The 16,762-nt window shown below is 47.1% G+C and overlaps 1 protein-coding gene across 2 annotated transcripts in view; it reads right to left on the reverse strand.

Annotated features, from left to right (window-relative positions):
• The window catches only part of LOC145359958 (rho guanine nucleotide exchange factor 12-like), a 156,698-nt gene that overhangs the window by 39,628 nt on the left and 100,308 nt on the right, over positions 1-16,762 (reverse strand). For both annotated transcript variants that reach the window (XM_080214851.1, XM_080214850.1), the window contains exons 19-27: positions 15,587-15,619; positions 15,169-15,286; positions 14,315-14,423; positions 14,031-14,231; positions 13,071-13,215; positions 12,719-12,766; positions 11,867-12,057; positions 11,280-11,426; positions 9,614-9,699 (exon numbers count right to left, since the gene is read on the reverse strand). In XM_080214851.1, the coding sequence (XP_080070977.1) occupies positions 9,614-9,699; positions 11,280-11,426; positions 11,867-12,057; positions 12,719-12,766; positions 13,071-13,215; positions 14,031-14,231; positions 14,315-14,423; positions 15,169-15,286; positions 15,587-15,619 (1,078 nt within the window). The remainder of the gene's footprint in view (positions 1-9,613; positions 9,700-11,279; positions 11,427-11,866; positions 12,058-12,718; positions 12,767-13,070; positions 13,216-14,030; positions 14,232-14,314; positions 14,424-15,168; positions 15,287-15,586; positions 15,620-16,762) is intronic.

Genomic DNA, 16,762 nt, shown 5'->3' on the forward strand with positions numbered 1-16,762 from the left:
TAACTGGGGCTCATGTAGCCACAAATTATGCCTGTCTTGTGGGATGTGTGGAACATTCCTTGTTCCAGTCCTAATCAGGATGTATCCCACATCTTTGTCCATATCAATGAATGTAATATTTCAGTACCAACTCACACTCAGCTGGACCTGGGAAAACCTTTTGATTACAATTTTCATTCAGAGAATCTCCATCTCCTCAATCTACTTTTCTTTCTCTGTCTCCATTTCTGGCAATAGACTGATCACCAATACTCATCAGAAACCCACAACAATCTAAACTAAAGCTCCTCACATGCCGTTTCCTATAAGGATTCCAGCCCATTCTCTCAGTTTCTCCACCTCCGTCATATCTGTTCCATCTCCCATACCTCTGCCCTCACCCCTTCCTTTCCCTCCCAGAAGGATGATAGGGTCCCCCTTGTCTTCACTTTTTATCCCACCAGCCTTCGCTTTCAAAGTAACATCCTCCGCTACTTCTGCCAACTCCAGCATGATGCCACAAGCAAGAACATCTTCCCCTCATCTGCCCACCATACCCCCTGACTCCCCTATCAGCATTCTGCAGGGACCAGTCCCTCTGACACTCTGGTCCATTACTGAATCGCCCCCAACTCTTCATCCTATTCCCACAGCACTTACCCATCAATTGCAGAAGGAGCAACACTCACCCCTTTCCCTCCTTCCTGTCCAAGGGCCTAAACACTCCTTCCAGGTGAAGCCATGTTTCACTTGCACCTCCATCAATCAGGTCTGCTGTATTTGCTGTTCCCAATGTGGATTTATTTACACTGGGGCGACTAAACATAGACAGGGGAAAAATGTTGCAGAACACCTTCATCCAGTCCGCAAGCCTGACCCCAACCCCCTGTCACCATTTTAACTCAGCATCTTGCCCACATATCCATCCTCAGTCTATTGCAATGCTCCAGTAAAGCCCAACACAAACTGGAGGGACAACATCTCAATTTCCGATTGGGCACGTTACAGCCTTCTGGATTCAACAGTGAGTTCAACAAATTTAGAGTGTGACCTTTCCCCTCCATCATGACCCCCACCACAGGGCCACATGAGAATTATTCTTTCATTTTGTTTTCACAAAGTTCTCCTGTTAACATGTTCTGCTATTTTATGTTGTTCTCAGCACCTTCCTTTGTCTTGTGTCCACGGTGTCTCTGCAAACCTCTCCCTAACTCCGACATATCCCAAACCTACTATTCTCTTCCACCTTCTCCATTCCCTCTCCCATTATATCATCCATCACATATCTACCCCTCTTCAGTCCTGAGGAAGAGTCATAAGATAAGAACATAAGAACTAGGAGCAGGAGTAGGCCATTTGGCCCCTTGAGCCTGCTCCGCCATTCAATAAGATCATGGCTGATCTTTTTGTGGACTCAGCTCCACTTATCCTACTGCTCACCGTAACCCTTGATTTCTTTACTGTTCAAAAATTTATCTATCCTTGCCTTAAAAACATTCAATGAGGGAGCCTCAACTGCTTCACTGGGCAGGGAATTCCACAGATTCACAACCCTTTATGTGAAGAAGTTCCTCCTCAACTCAGTCCTAAATCTGCTTCCCCTTATTTTGAAGTTATGCCCCCTAGTTCTAGTTTCACCCTCCAGCGGAAACAATTTTCCTGTTTCTATCTTCTCTATTCTCTTCATACTCTTATGTTTCTATAAGATCTCCCCTCATTCTTCTGAATTCCAACAAGTATAGCCCCAGTCTACTCAAGTTACTCCCCAGTCAACCCTCTCAACTCCAGAATCAACCTAGTGAATCTTCTCTGCACCCCCTCCAGTGCCAGTATATCCTTTCTCAAGTAGGGAGACCAAAACTGTACACAGTACTCCAGGTGTGGCCTCACCAGCACCTTATACAGCTGCAACATAACCTCGCTGTTTTTAAACTCCATCCCTCTGGCAATGAAGGACAAAATTCCATTTGCTTCTTAATTACCTGCTGCACCTGCAGACTAACTCCTTGACATTCCTGCACAAGGACACCCAGATCCCTCTGCACAGTAGCATGCTGCAATTTTTTACCATTTAAATAATAGTCCATTCTGTTGTTATTCCTACCAAAATGGATGACCTCACATTTACCAACATTGTACTCCATCTGCCAGACCCTCACCCACTCATTTAGATTATCTATATCCCTTTGCAGACTTTCAGCATCCACTGCACACTTTGCTCTGCCACTCATCTTAGTGTCATCTGCGAATTTTGACACACTACACTTGGTCCCCAACTCCAAATCATCTATCTAAATCATAAACAATTGCAGTCCCAACACTGATCCCTGAGGCACACCATTAGCCACTGACTGCCAACCAGAAAAACACCCATTTACCCCCCCAACTCTTTGCTTTCTGTTAGTTAACCAATCCTCTATCCATGCTAATACATTGCCCATAACGCTTTATCTTATGTAGCAGTCTTTGGTGTGGCACATTGTCACATGCCTTCTGGAAATCCAGATACACCACATCCACAGGTTCCCCATTGTCCACTGCACATGTAATGTTCTCAAAGAATTCCACCAAATTAATCAAACGTGACCTGCCCTTCATGAACCCATGCTGCGTCTTACCAATGGCACAATTTACATCCAGATGTCTCACTATTTCTTCCTTGATGATAGATTCCAGCATTTTCCCTACTACAGAAGTTAAGCTAATCGGCCTATAGTTACCCGCCTTTCATCTACCTCATTTTTTAAACAGTGGCATCATATTTGCTATTTTCCAATCTGTGGGAACCACTCCAGATTCCAGTGAATTTTGGTAAATTACCACTAGTGCATTTGCTATTTTTCCCACCATCTCTTTTAGTACCCTGGGGTGCATTCCATCAGGACCAGGAGACTTGTCTACCTTTAGCCCCCATTAATTTGCCCAACACTACCTCTGTCGGGATAATGGTAGTTTCTAGGTTCTCACTTGCCATAGACCTTCCTGTCATCAATTTCTGCCACGTTATTTGTGTTTTCCACTGTGAAGACCGACACAAAATATCTGTTTAATGCCTCAGCCATTTTCTCATTTCCAATTATTACATCCTCTAAAGAACCGATGTTTACTCTAGCCACTCGTTTTTGTTTTACATATTTGTAGAGTCACATTGGAATCAAAATGTTTACTCTGTTTCTCTCTCCACAGATGCTGCCAGAACCCCGGAGTTTACCCAGCACGTTCTGTCATTTTCAGATGCTCAAGTCAGATTGGTGCATAAAGGAAATCAGACTTGAAGATGTTCATACAATATTTCTTCTTGATGTAGGGCATGGGTTTAGGACGTGCAGTATTGAAATTATATACTGCACCTACACCAAGTCAGTGCTGGAGAGAATGAATATTGAGTCCAATAGCAAAAGCTCCAAATGCCTCTGTCCTGGATGGAAACGTAAAAGATAGGAGCAGGAGGCGGCCATTTGGCCCTTCAACTCTGTTCCTTCATTCATAACAATCATGGCTGATGATTTTAAGCTCTGAGTGCTGTTGTTGCAGTTGTCCAGGTGAGTGCTGAGTGTTCTCTTACAGTCCAGACTTGAATCCTGGAGATGACGGGGAGGTTTTGAAGGGATTAGGAAATGAGCCGTTTGTCAGAGTTAGCAGCCTCTGACCTGATCCTCAGCCAATCAATGGAAAGGGTTGTTCCCCTGCTTCTGCTCAATGATGACCCCAAGCAGCTTCATAACAGGGACTTGCTGGTTGGTGCCCATGGAAATCACATGGTTCTCTCTGCTTGCCGTTTTCAGCCTGGAAATCACCAGGATTGTGCTACAGGCTGGGATGTGATGCTATTGGAGGAAATTGGGAAAGGAACAAAACATTTTGCAATCATCAGGAAACAACCTAAAATTCTAGCTCACGGGATAACAGGGAAAGTTGGCACTTGGATAAGAAATTGGTGGACGACAGAAAACAGTAGCGATAAATAATTGTTTTTCAGATTCGGGATAGGTTTGTAGTGGGAGTTCCCCAGGGGTCAGTCTTTGGACTCTTGTTCTGCCTGACATCCATCACTGACTTAAACAGCAGTGTTCTGGGCAATTTCCAAATTTGCAGATGATAGAAAGATTGAAATGTTGTCAACCGTGATCAAGATAATCTTGAACCCCAAAAGGACAAAGACATATTGGTGGATGGAACAGACAACAGGAAGACAAAGTACAAGAGTGAGATGATTTATTTTGTCAGGAAGAATATGGATGGACAGTACACAATGAAGGAGAAACTCTAAAGGAGTTGCGGAAACACAAGGACCTCAATGAAGATGCAAATCATTGAAGGTGGCAGGGAATGTTGAGAGAATAGTTAATGAAGCATGTGGTATCTTCAGTTTTATTAATAGAAGCATTGAATACAAGAGAAAGGAGATCATATTGAACTGTATAAGAGGCTAATTTGGCCTCATCAAGAGACTGCGTCCAGTTTTGGCCCATACTCGAGGAAGGATGTAAAGGCACTGGAGAGTCACAAGAATGAGTCCAAGGATAAACAGCAATCTGAGGATAGACTGAAGTGGTTAGGACTGTTTCCCTTGGAGAAAAGGCAGCTGAGAGGAGACTTGATAAATGTATCCAAGATCCTGAGTATAGTTAGGGTAAACAGTGAGGAATTGTTCCCTTTCAAGAGGGCATCAAGAGTTAAAGGGCACAGATTCAAAGTAATAGGCAAAATAATGGGATGGCACGGTGCAGGTTGCTGGAGGAGCTCCAGCTCAAGGTAGATGAGCTGGCCTCTGAGCTACAGACACTGAGGCTCATCAGGGGGAGAGAGGGTGCCATTGTCAATGGGGTGCAAGTGACATCCACCCCCCCTAGACTGGCTAACTTTAAGGGTCAGGGACAAGAGGGGGCTGCTGGGAGGAGGAAGGGGGGTGAGGAGCGGAGGAAGGAGAGTGGGGAGAGGAGGAAGGAGAGTGGGGAGAGGAGGAAGGAGGGTGGGGAGAGGAGGAAGGAGGGTGGGGAGTGGAGGCCTCAGCCTCTTAATCTGCATAACAGGTTTGAGGTTCTTGCTTCCAGTCTGGAAGAGGACAAGGCAGGTGAGGTTGGTGAGCAAACTGCACATGGTACAGTGATGCAGCAGGACATAGGCAAAGAGAAGGGGAAAAGGAACGTAGTCGTAATTGGGGATAGTGGGGTGAAGGGTATTGACACTGTCCTTTGTCACAATGACAAAGTGCACAGAAGGGTGTGTTGTCTGCCTGGTGCTCGGGTCCGGGATGTCGCAGCTGGGCTGCAGAGGAACCTGGAGTGGGAGGGTGAGAATCCGGTCATTGTGGTACATGTGGGTGCCGGAGACGTAAGCAAAATGCGGACTGAGGATCTGGGGAGGGAGTATGAAAAGCTGGGAATGGAGTTAAAAAGTAGAACCGAAAAGGTGGTCATCTCTGGGCTACTGCCTGAACCGAGTGCAGACGGGCATAAGGTTGACAGGATTAAGGAAGTGAATGGGTGGCTCAGGGATTGGTGTGGGAGGAATGGGTTTGAATTTATGGGGCATTGGCACCAGTATTGGGATAGGTGGGACCTGTTCGGGCGGGATGGGGTTGGTCTGAACCGTGCTGGGACCAGAGTGCTGGCGAATAGAGTAAAGAGGACTGTAGACAGGGCTTTAAACTAATTGGGGGGGGGGGGGTGCAGGGTATGAGGGTAGGTGACATTACGGGGGCTAAAGTTAAGGATAGGGTACAGGTAAGGGAAGAGGCCAAGGATGTCCCAATAATAAAGGGAGTAGGGGGCGTGAGTATGGTTGGTGGCGTTACGGCAAATAGGGTCCAGGTGAAGGCTGGGATGAAGGCACTTTACCTGAATGCACGAAGCATTCGGAATAAAGTGGATGAGCTGGTGGCGCAGATCGACACAAATGGATACGATCTGGTGGCCATTACAGAGACGTGGCTGCAAGGTGACAGGGACTGGGAGCTGAATGTCCAGGGGTATCAAGTGTTTAGGAAGGATAGGCAGGAGGGAAAAGGGGGGGGTGTAGCTCTGCTGATTAAGGATAGCATCAAGGTGGTAGCAAGGGATGATATTGGAGCCAAGGAGCAGAAAGTGGAATTGTTGTGGGTAGAGATTAGGAACAGCAAAGGGAGGAAGACGCTGGTGGGTGTCGTCTATAGACCCCCAAATAATGATCTGGAGGTGGGGTGGGCTGTTAACGCGCAAATAAGTGCGGCGTGCAGGAATGGGACGGCTGTAGTTATGGGGGATTTCAATCTGCATATTGATTGGTCGACCCATGTTGGACGCGGTGGGCTCGAGGAGGAGATCTTGGAAAGCTGCCGGGATAGTTTCCTGGAACAGTGCGTGTTGGAGCCGACGAGGGAGAGAGCTATCTTGGATCTCGTGCTATGTAATGAGGCGGGTAGAATCAGGGACCTTGCAGTGAAGGATCCTCTTGGGGAGAGTGATCATTGTATGATGGAGTTTCTGGTGCAGATGGAGGAGGAGAAAGTGGGTTCCCGGACACGCGTCCTTTGTTTGAATAGAGGGGAATACGGTAGGATGAGAGAAGAATTGGCGAATGTTGACTGGGGGAGCGCGTTGGAGGGAGGGTCTGCTGAGGAGCAGTGGAGGATCTTTAAGGAGATCTTTCTTGGTGCTCAGAGGAAATTTATTCCGATGGTCAAAAAGGATAGTAGGAGGAGAGGTAATAAGCCGTGGATAACGAAGGAGGTGAAGGAAAGTGTTAAATTAAAAGCGGAGGAATTTAGAGTAGCTAAGAGTAGTGGGCGAGAAGAGGATTGGGAGAGGTTTAAATGTCAACAAAGATTGACAAAGAAGTTGATAAAGAAGGGTAGGAGAAACTATGAAGCTGGGCTAGCACTTAATATAAAAAAGGATAGCAAGAGTTTTTATAAATATATAAAAAGGAAGAGGCTGGCTAGGGTGAATGTTGGTCCTTTAGAGGATGAGAAAGGGGACCTAGTGGTAGGGGATGGGGATATGGCTAAGGTCTTGAATAACTTTTTTGTTTCTGTCTTCACGGAGGAGGACGTGAATAATTTGCCGGGTGTTAGTGATGGAAAGGTGGTAGGACTGGAGGGTCTTAATGACATTACTGTTACTAGAGAGGCGGTGCTCGACAGACTGGAGGGGCTGATTGTGGACAAGTCCCCAGGACCGGATGGAATGCATCCGAGGGTTCTGAAAGAAATGGCGGAGGTGATAGTGGATGCCTTGGTGGTTATTTTCCAGACGTCGCTGGATTCCCGGGAAGTGCCGGAGGATTGGAAAACGGCTAATGTTACGCCGTTGTTTAAGAAGGGTGGCAGGCAAAAGGCGGGGAATTATAGGCCGGTTAGTTTAACGTTTGTGGTAGGTAAAATGTTAGAATCCGTCATTAAGGAGGAAATTGCGAGGCATCTTGAAGGGAATTGCTTGATAGAGCAGACGCAGCACGGTTTCATTAGAGGGAAGTCGTGTCTGACAAATTTACTGGAGTTCTATGAGGATGTGTCTAGGGCGGTGGATAGAGGAGAGCCGGTGGATGTGGTGTTTCTGGATTTTCAGAAGGCGTTTGACAAAGTACCTCACAAGAGGTCATTGCAGAAGGTCGAGGGACATGGAGTTGGGGGTAGGGTGTTAGTGTGGACAGAGGATTGGTTGTCAAATAGGAGGCAGAGAGTGGGGGTCAATGGGTGCTATTCGGATTGGCGGATGGTGACTAGTGGAGTGCCTCAGGGGTCGGTGCTGGGGCCTCAGCTTTTTACCATTTATATAGATGATCTGGAGGAGGGAACCGAGTGTAGGGTGTCAAAATTTGCTGATGACACCAAGATTGGGGGAACGGCAAATTGTGCGGAGGGTGTGGAGAGTCTGCAGAAGGATCTAGATAGGCTGGGCGAATGGGCCAGGAAATGGCAAATGGAATTTAATGTTGGCAAGTGTGAGGTGGTCCACTTTGGTAGGAATAATGGTAGGAAGGACTATTACTTACAGGGCGAAAAACTGCAGGACGCGACAGTGCAGAGGGACCTCGGGGTCCTTGTGCATGAGTCGCAAAAACCCAGCTTGCAGGTGCAGCAGGTGGTCAGGAAGGCGAATGGGATGCTGGCCTTCATAGCGAGGGGGATTGAATATAAAAGTAGGGAGGTCTTGCTGCAGCTGTATAGGGCATTGGTGAGGCCGCAGCTGGAGTACTGTGTGCAGTTTTGGGTGCCGCACCTGCGCAAAGATATTTTGGCCTTGGAGGGAGTGCAGAGGAGGTTTACTAGGCTGATACCAGAGTTGAGGGGGTTGAGCTATGAGGAGAGGCTGAATAAACTAGGCTTGTACTCGTTAGAGTTTAGAAGAATGAGGGGAGATCTCATTGAGACGTATAAGATGATGAATGGGATGGATAGGGTAGAGGTGGAAAGACTCTTCCCGCTCAAAAAAGACAGTAGGACTAGGGGGCACAGCCTCAAGATAAAGGGGAGGCGGTTTAGAACGGAGTTGAGGAGGAACTTCTTCACTCAAAGGGTGGTGAATCTCTGGAATTCTCTGCCCGTTGAAGTGGTGGAGGCTGCCTCGCTAAATATTTTTAAGACGCGGGTTGATGGGTTTTTGATAAGAGAGGGGATTAAGGGTTATGGGGAGAGGGCGGGAAAGTGGAACTGAGCCACGACAGATCAGCCATGATCTTATTGAATGGCGGGGCAGGCTTGAAGGGCTAGATGGCCTACTCCTGCTCCTATTTCTTATGTTCTTATGTTCTCACAGCACCAGGGACGCGGGTTCGATTCCCAGCTTGGGTCACTGTCTGTGCAGAGTCTGCATGTTCTCCCCATGTTTGTGTGGGTTTTTTCCGAGTGCTCCTGTTTCATCCTATAGTCCAAAAGATGTGCTGGTTAGGTGCATTGGCCATGCTAAATTTTTCCTCAGTGTACCCGAACAGATGCTGGGGTGTGGCAATAACTTCACTGCAGTGTTAATGCACGCATACTTGTGACACTGATAAATAAACTTAAAAAGGAGTAAAAGTGATGTGAAGAAAAAAATGTTTTCACCCAGAGGGAGTTCAGAAAGAACTCATGAAAGGTTTGGTTGAGGCATTCAAAATGGAATTGGATTGTTATTTGAAAGGAAAGAACGTGCAAGGTTACGGGGATAAGGCAGGGAAGTGGAACTGGGTTGAATGTTCTTTCAGAGAGCCAGTGCAGGCTCAATGGACTGAATGGCCTCCTTCTGCACTGTAAAGATTCAGTGACTCCTGGCATGATGGAAGGAAGATTATTGATGAAGCAGTTACCAGATAGCTGGATCTAGGATGCTACGCTGAGGAATTCCTACAGCAATGTCCTGTAACTGAGAGGATTGGCATCTTTCTTCGTGCTACACATGACTCCAACATCAGAGTGTTTCTCTTGGGCCACTGACCTCATTCAACTACTTTGTTAGACTGGGCTGGTGATACCAAACCTTTGTTAAATAATTTTATCATCAGTTAAAAGACTGTTTGGCCCACATGGCACATCTTAATACAAATGTATTAATGTTCAGTAACCGAGTTCAGAGATTGCAGTCAGGATACGGGAGTTGATTCAGCCACACTGCCTCCCTCCTCAGATTCCGATCCCATGCCAGCTGTTTGCAATGGTTCACAGATACACACTCACCCAGCTCAGCAACTCTTCGCCAATCTGATCAACCACAAAGTTCTCATTCCTTTTCCAGACTTTCCTCATCTGTTCATTTAATGAAACTGGAAAAATAAACAGAACTCTGATAGTCACAACATTTGATCAATCCCACCCAATGCAAGGTGGTTTGGGGCAATAATCTGCTCACAGGATCGCACACATACAGCATAAAGTGAAGCCACCCAGCTCACCCTGCCCGCGCTCTTTGACAGAAGCTAATCTCGCCTCTCTGCCCTTCTCCCACAGTCCTGCAAATTCTCCCTTTTGAAAACTGTGTGTGGAGTTTGCACATTCTCTCCATGTCTGCGTGGGTTTCCTCTGGGTGCTCCCACACTCCAAAGATGTGCAGGTTAGGTGGACTGGCCATGCTAAATTGCCACTTAGTATCAGGGGGATTAGCAGAGTAAATATGTGGGATTACGGGAATAAACTCTGGAATTGTGGTTGGTACAGACTCGATAAGCCGACTGGCCTCCTTCTGTACTGTAGGGATTCTACGATATTCTATGAATTTGCTTCCACCATCTTTTCAGGCAGAATGTTCCAGATCACAATGCATTTCAAAAAAAAAGTCTCAGTTGCCTTTAGTTCTTTTTCCAATAAATTTAAATTTATATCCTTTGGTTACGGACTCTCAAACCTATTTTGAACATTTCTATTAAATCTCCTTAACCGCCTCTGCTCCAAGACCAATCCCAGCTTCTCCTGGTCTCTCCACATACTCAATTCATAAAACCAATGATTTTTTTTTTATATGAAAAGATCTTTAAACCTGTCCAGCCACCTTCAATGATTTGTGTATATTTCTCTTGGATTTCTCTATTCCTGAAACCTATTTAAAACGGAACCATTTGGTTTATACTGTCTCCCCCTGGCCTGTGTGTAAACTAATCAGCTTCTAAAAGGTGGTGAGTGAATTTTTGAAGGGAACATGAACTTTTTGCTCTACTCCGACTTGGGTCACACTACACAGAGAATGTGGCACAACCCACCCACCACCTGAGGGCAGCAGCATGAAGCATGCATTCTGCACGCTTCTTTGCACTTTATCCCCTCAAACCTGAACAGGGACACTCACTAGAGGCATCTCTGCTGCCTCACTGGGTGGCACTAGCTAAAGACTTTGATGGGTAGCAGGTTGACAGCCCGCAGGACATCAGTAACTCTTTGTTGCCTTGCTGGTCCAAAGATGCTCATTCTGCAACCTCAGAACCATCTCTCAATCAACAGTCTGAATGTTCAGATGCACTGAGCAAGGGAGTATCGAATCAGAGCTGCACAGAAGTCAGTAACTAGGCCCTATCAAACGAGATTGAAATTCCAAAGTCATTTTAATTGCCAGTAATTGTTGCAGTCAACAGCTCTGTTAATCCCTCTCTTTAAAGAGTTAGCCATTTAGGACAGAAATGAAGGGAAATATCTTCACCCCGAGGGTTGTGAATTCAGTTATTGAGCAGATTCAAGGTTGGGATCGATAGAGGAATACAGAAGTCGGGGGCGGGGGAGGAAGTGAGATTGAGATCGAGGATGAGTCTCAATGGACAGAAGGCTGGAAGGGCCACACGGCCAACTCCTGCTTCTATTTCAGATGTTTCTGGATCACCTGCACTTGCTCTTTACAACCACAGAAGTTCTTAGTTACCATGAAGCTGCAGGATTTCCTCAAGGTTGGAAAATATACTCCTCACATCAGCTGCAGGCAAATTGCCATCTCGCAACATCTTCTGGTAGAAGATCACGTCCAGGACTTTCAGCATTCGGATGTGAGCTCTCTCCGTGTGGAAAAGTTCTACCAAATAACCAAAGGCAAACGGAATTTTGTGATTCAACATAAACTGTAGGTGAGAATCAGCGCACACAGTAATCGCTCACATTTGGCATTAACAGAATTTACCGTGCAGTGCGGTCCCCTGGTAATGCACCACCTCATCTAAAGCTGTGTGATCTCCATGTCCTGTCCATCATATTTCCTTCACCTCACTTCTACATCCTCTCCAGGACAGATCAGTCCCAGAACGCCAGAACTGGCCCCACTGACCCCACCCAATGCTCCCTGCATTCCCATGTCCAGAGACACTCCCTATCCTATTCAGCTGCAAAAGGCTTCCTGTACCTCTCCAGAGCACCCTCCCATGAGCCCCAAAAAAGTTCTCCCCCATCTTTTCATCCCCCCACCCCTGCAAAAAATCCACAGCCGTGAGACCACCGTAAGCCAGATAGCTGTGTTACCGTTGATGACTTCCTGCCTCTTGATCTCATGTGGTTTCAGGCCAGACAGGGTGTCCTGGCTCACCAGCTGCTGCCAATTGGTTGGGTCCTGTTCCACATCAGATTGGTGTGTTTGATCTTCCTCTGTCTGCACCGCACACTGGCTCTGAGATCCCAGCTCCGTCCACGCTCCATATCCATGGCCATCCACTCTGAGAAAGCAGAAAACAAACATTACCCAAAGGTGGCAGTGTGAACTCGGCATGACCTCACCATCGGTGCTGGCCAGATTAAAATGGACATTATTTGAAAAGGATAATGTTACACAACAACCAGCAAGGAGAAGGAAGAGAGGGATTCATTGAACAGCACTTTGAGAGCCATCACAGGCGCCATGGGTGCTGTCAGATACTAGCTGTACACAGAAACTGGCGACAAAGAGATTACTCCCAATTTTTACCACATCACCCTCATTCCCCACCAGCTACCTAACTTTGTATATTTTTGTTCCATTGCTACATTCAAGTCCACAGAATCCCTACAGTGCAGGAGGCCATTCAGCCCATTGAATTTGCACCAACTCTCTGACAGAGCATCCTACCCAGGCCCTCTCTCCCACCCTATCCCCATAACACCACACATTTAACATGTCTAATCCACCTAACCCGCACATCTTTCAGATACGAAGGAAACCCACACAGACATGAGGAGAATGTGCAAACTCCACACAGACAATGACCCAAGCCGGGAATCGAGCCCGGGCCCCTTGCACTGTCAGAAAGCAGTGCTAACCCACTGTGCCACCGTGCAGCCACAACGTCCAGTATATTTTTTTTCCCCAGTATATCCTGGATTTGCCTCTCAGTTACTCACCTGCGGCCTGGTTTTGGGGTACACGGGGGTGTGGCAGTCTCCAGACTCCTGAAAACACAACGCCAAATTCAACAAGTTATTAAAATACAGCCAGATCCCCCCACTCAGCCTTCCGGCTGCAACCCCAAGAACTGTAACCGTCACCCCGTGCTTCGCACACCCTCCCCCCAACACCCTGACCCCCACCGCAAACCCGAGGACCCTAACCATGATCCCAAGCTCCACACCCACTTCCTCCCCAATCCCCTGAGCCATGGGCCCTGAACATGAAACCAATCCCCCCGGCCACACCCCGATTACTTGGTGAATTCTCTGCTGCAGCTGCTTTGCCGGGAGTGTCCGTGTCACTCACCTTTCCGACTCCCTGTCCTCCTCCATCACCTGATCCAGGGTGGATGGAAACTCAAAGGTTGTCTTTGGTGTGGGACAGCTGGAATCCCCAGTTAACAAACCGTCTCCGGTGTGCTTCAGTACGGCAACTGCTGTGGCCACTGGGTCTGAGGGATAGAATTGATCAGAGTGAGAACAGAGATTACAGCACAGAATCAGGCCATTCAGCCTATCCAGCCCATACTGGCATCTAGCACCAAAAAGCAGGATCCAAGTCTTGAACCCATTGTGTAATAAATATGGAATCCATAGAATTCCTCCAGGGCAGAAGGTCATTCAGGCAATTGAGCCTGCACCAACAGCAATCCTACCCAGGCCCTATCCCTGTAACCACACACATTTACCCTAGCTGATCCCCCAGACATTGAAGGAGAATTTAGCATGGCCAATCCACCCTAACCCGCACATCTTTGGACTGTGGGAGGAAACCGGAGCACCCAGAGGAAACCCACACAGACACGGGGAGAACATGCAGACCCCATACAGACAGCGACCTGAGGCAGGAATCAAACCCGGGTTCCTGGCGCTGTGAGGCAGCAGTGCTAATCCACCGTGCCACCCTAAACAATAATTGTTCTGGCCACCAACTCGGAGAGAGAGAGCAAGCTGGGGTGGGGAGAGAAAAATGAAGGACAGAGGGAGAAGTAGACTTACAGATAGAACAAGCAAGGGTGGGAACGAGAGTGGGAGGGGGTAGCAACAAAGAGAATGAAGTAGAAAGGGACACAAGGGACAGAAAGACTGAGTGAACTTGGAAGGTGGGGGGGAGATGAGGAGAGAGAAAATATAACAGAGAGGAAGGAGAGAAAGAAGGATGGTTACAGAGACAGCAATGAACAGCAGGGTGTGGGACAAGTCTCGTGACTCTGTGGATGTGCTGTGTGATCCACAGCAATGGATGATACAGTATTTGCATTAGTACCTGTATCGCTCTCCAAGAGCCCATCGTGGGCACAGATGGTCAGTGCTGATCCAGGTGATCCAGTTACCACAGACTGAGAGCTTGCGTCATTTCCTTCACTAAAAGACGGAATTGGTTTGACTCTCTCATTGTGCTCTGAGTGGGAAATGGACCGACTGTATGGTCCCATCTGCTTTTGGTACAATAACTTGGCCTTTTCAACTGCAGAAAGACATTACAGGTCAGTACGAAGATGTTCCATCCCTACAATCAAAAATCATTCTATTCAAGTCAGTCACACTTACTGGCGCTACGGTCTTGCTTGCTTGTACGGCGAATAGGGTCCAGAATACTCTGGAATCGCTTCTTTTTCTCATCATCCTTCACAGATTCCTTTTCTTTCTTTATACTTGGCTGTTTGTGCAGAAACATAGAATGGAGAATGAGATTGTAAACTCTGGACCAGAGCCAATGAAACACGATCTTCCTGTAGACAGAGCTCTCCAAATTCCCCCTGTGAAAATGAGCACGATCTGGGAGTTTGACCCATTGGCCTGCAGTGGGCTGGGCAGGGTGACTGGCACAGTGCAGCTGCTTAAACTACAGCATTTAGAAACCGAAAACATTTACCCACCTATCCACTGGGGAGCAGAAATCGGGCCACAAAGACTGGACAGTCAGACCACAGTAAAAAGTCTGACAACGCCAGGTTTTAGTCCAACCTATTTATTTGATAATATACTCACTAGCTTTCGGGGTTACCCCCTTCGTCAGGTTCGGGTAACCCCGAAAGCTAGTGAGTATATTATCAAATAAATAGGTTGGACTAAAACCTGGTGTTGTCAGACTTTTTACTGTGTTTACGCCAGTCCAACGCCGGCATACCCACATCAGTCAGACCACCCCAGCACAGGGATTGAATGGACAGTCGGACCACCCCAGCACAGGGATTGAATGGACAGTCGGACCACCCCAGCACAGGGATTGAATGGACAGTCAGACCACGCTGGAACGGGGATTTTAAAAGGATCACAGCCAGAGCTTTGTGGCAGCCATTATGCCTCAGTGCTGAGGATCCCTAGATTTTGTCTTGTGAATCACTGGGGGCGTTCCCTTAGCCTCAAAATGCAAACGAAGTGTTAAATACACAGAAACGAACCTTCTTCTTTGGGAAGAATGCCACTCGTATCCTGCGATCTCTGTCCAGATTTCGCGAATCCTTCACTTTCACACCAAGCTGTTTCATGTAGATGATGATGACATCAGTGACAGAATTACTACAAAGAAAGAGGCAGAAACAAGAGTCTTTAGGAATTGTCAGAAAATTGCAACATCGAGCTCACAGCTCTGCAATCAAGGATTAGCTGCAGGGTTAGGGAGCTGGACAAAATCATTATTTTGAGCAAAACAACATTCTGGATAACATTCAACATGAGCTTGATTTGAATGCTATCGATTTTAGTGATTCTAACACACTGCAAATACTGAAATTTTGGGATATAAAAATCAAGCAGAAATGGATGCAGCTGCTAAATAGCAAAGGGAGATATTATCAAGCAGGAATCTACCAAACTCACCTTCTCTCTTCCTCAGAAGGAGACAAGTTCATCCTGAAAAGCAGAGAATAACCCAACATCAAAAACAAATATCCAAAGTTCTGCAGGTCCAAACAGTCATCATAGAATAGAATCAGTGCAGGGGACCATTCAGCCCATTGAGTCGGCACTGACAACAATCCCACTCAGGCCCTATCTCCGTCACCCCAAGTATTTTACCCTCTAATCCCTCAATGCCAAACGGCAATTTAGCATGGCCAATCCATCTAATCTACACATCTTTGGAGTGTGGGAGGGAACCCATGCAGACATGAGGAGAACATACAAACTCCACACAGCCAGTGACCCAAGCCAGGAGTTGAACCCAGGACCCTAGCACTGTGAGGCAGCAGTGCTAACCACTGTGCCACCCACTCAGATGCACAGGAGAAGAGGAAGAGTCAAAGTGCTAAAGTGGTGGGGATTTCTTGGTTACTGGAGCAGATAGACATTTCTTTAGGCTATAGACATGACTCCAGGATGTTGCCGCCCTGGTGGCAGGAGGAAGGAGCTGCAGGACATTGTTTTGGGGCAGATGGACAGCTGCAGATCATGGTCCACAATGGAACCAATGACAGGTCAGAAAAGGGAAGAGGTCCTGAAAGCAGATTTTAAGGAGCTAGGAAGGAAATCAAAAAGCAAAAGCAGTAAATGCCACAATTACTCCCAGTGCAAGTGCCAGTGAGTAGAGGAAGAGGATGACTGAGCTTTTAATAGGCGGTTGAGGAAACTGAGGAGGAGAGAGAGCTTTAGATTTCTGAGGCACAGGGGCATGTTCCGGGGCAGATGGGGCCTGTACAAGGAGCACGGTTTACATCTGAATCCGACTGGGACTAATGTCCTGGCACAGAGGTTTACTGGTGCTGTTGCAGATTCAGTAAGAAGTCTGACAACACCAGGTTTAAGTCCAACCGATTTATTTGATAGTAAACTCACAAGCTTTCAAGGTTTCCCTCTTCTTCAGGTGAATGGAGAGTTCTGGCCTCAGGCAGAGCGTATAAAGCACAGACAGTTTACAGATTACTGATTAGAATGCGAATCTTTACACCTAACCTGCTGTTCAAGTCCTGAAGTGGCCGACAATGTGAGTGGAAGGAGCACTGATCACAGGTTAAAGAGATGTGTATTGTCTCCAGACAGCACAGTGAGTGAGGTTTT

The sequence above is a fragment of the Carcharhinus amblyrhynchos genome, chromosome 29, assembly GCF_965287045.1.
Source record: "Carcharhinus amblyrhynchos chromosome 29, sCarAmb.v2.hapA, whole genome shotgun sequence".
Lineage (NCBI taxonomy): Eukaryota > Metazoa > Chordata > Chondrichthyes > Carcharhiniformes > Carcharhinidae > Carcharhinus > Carcharhinus amblyrhynchos.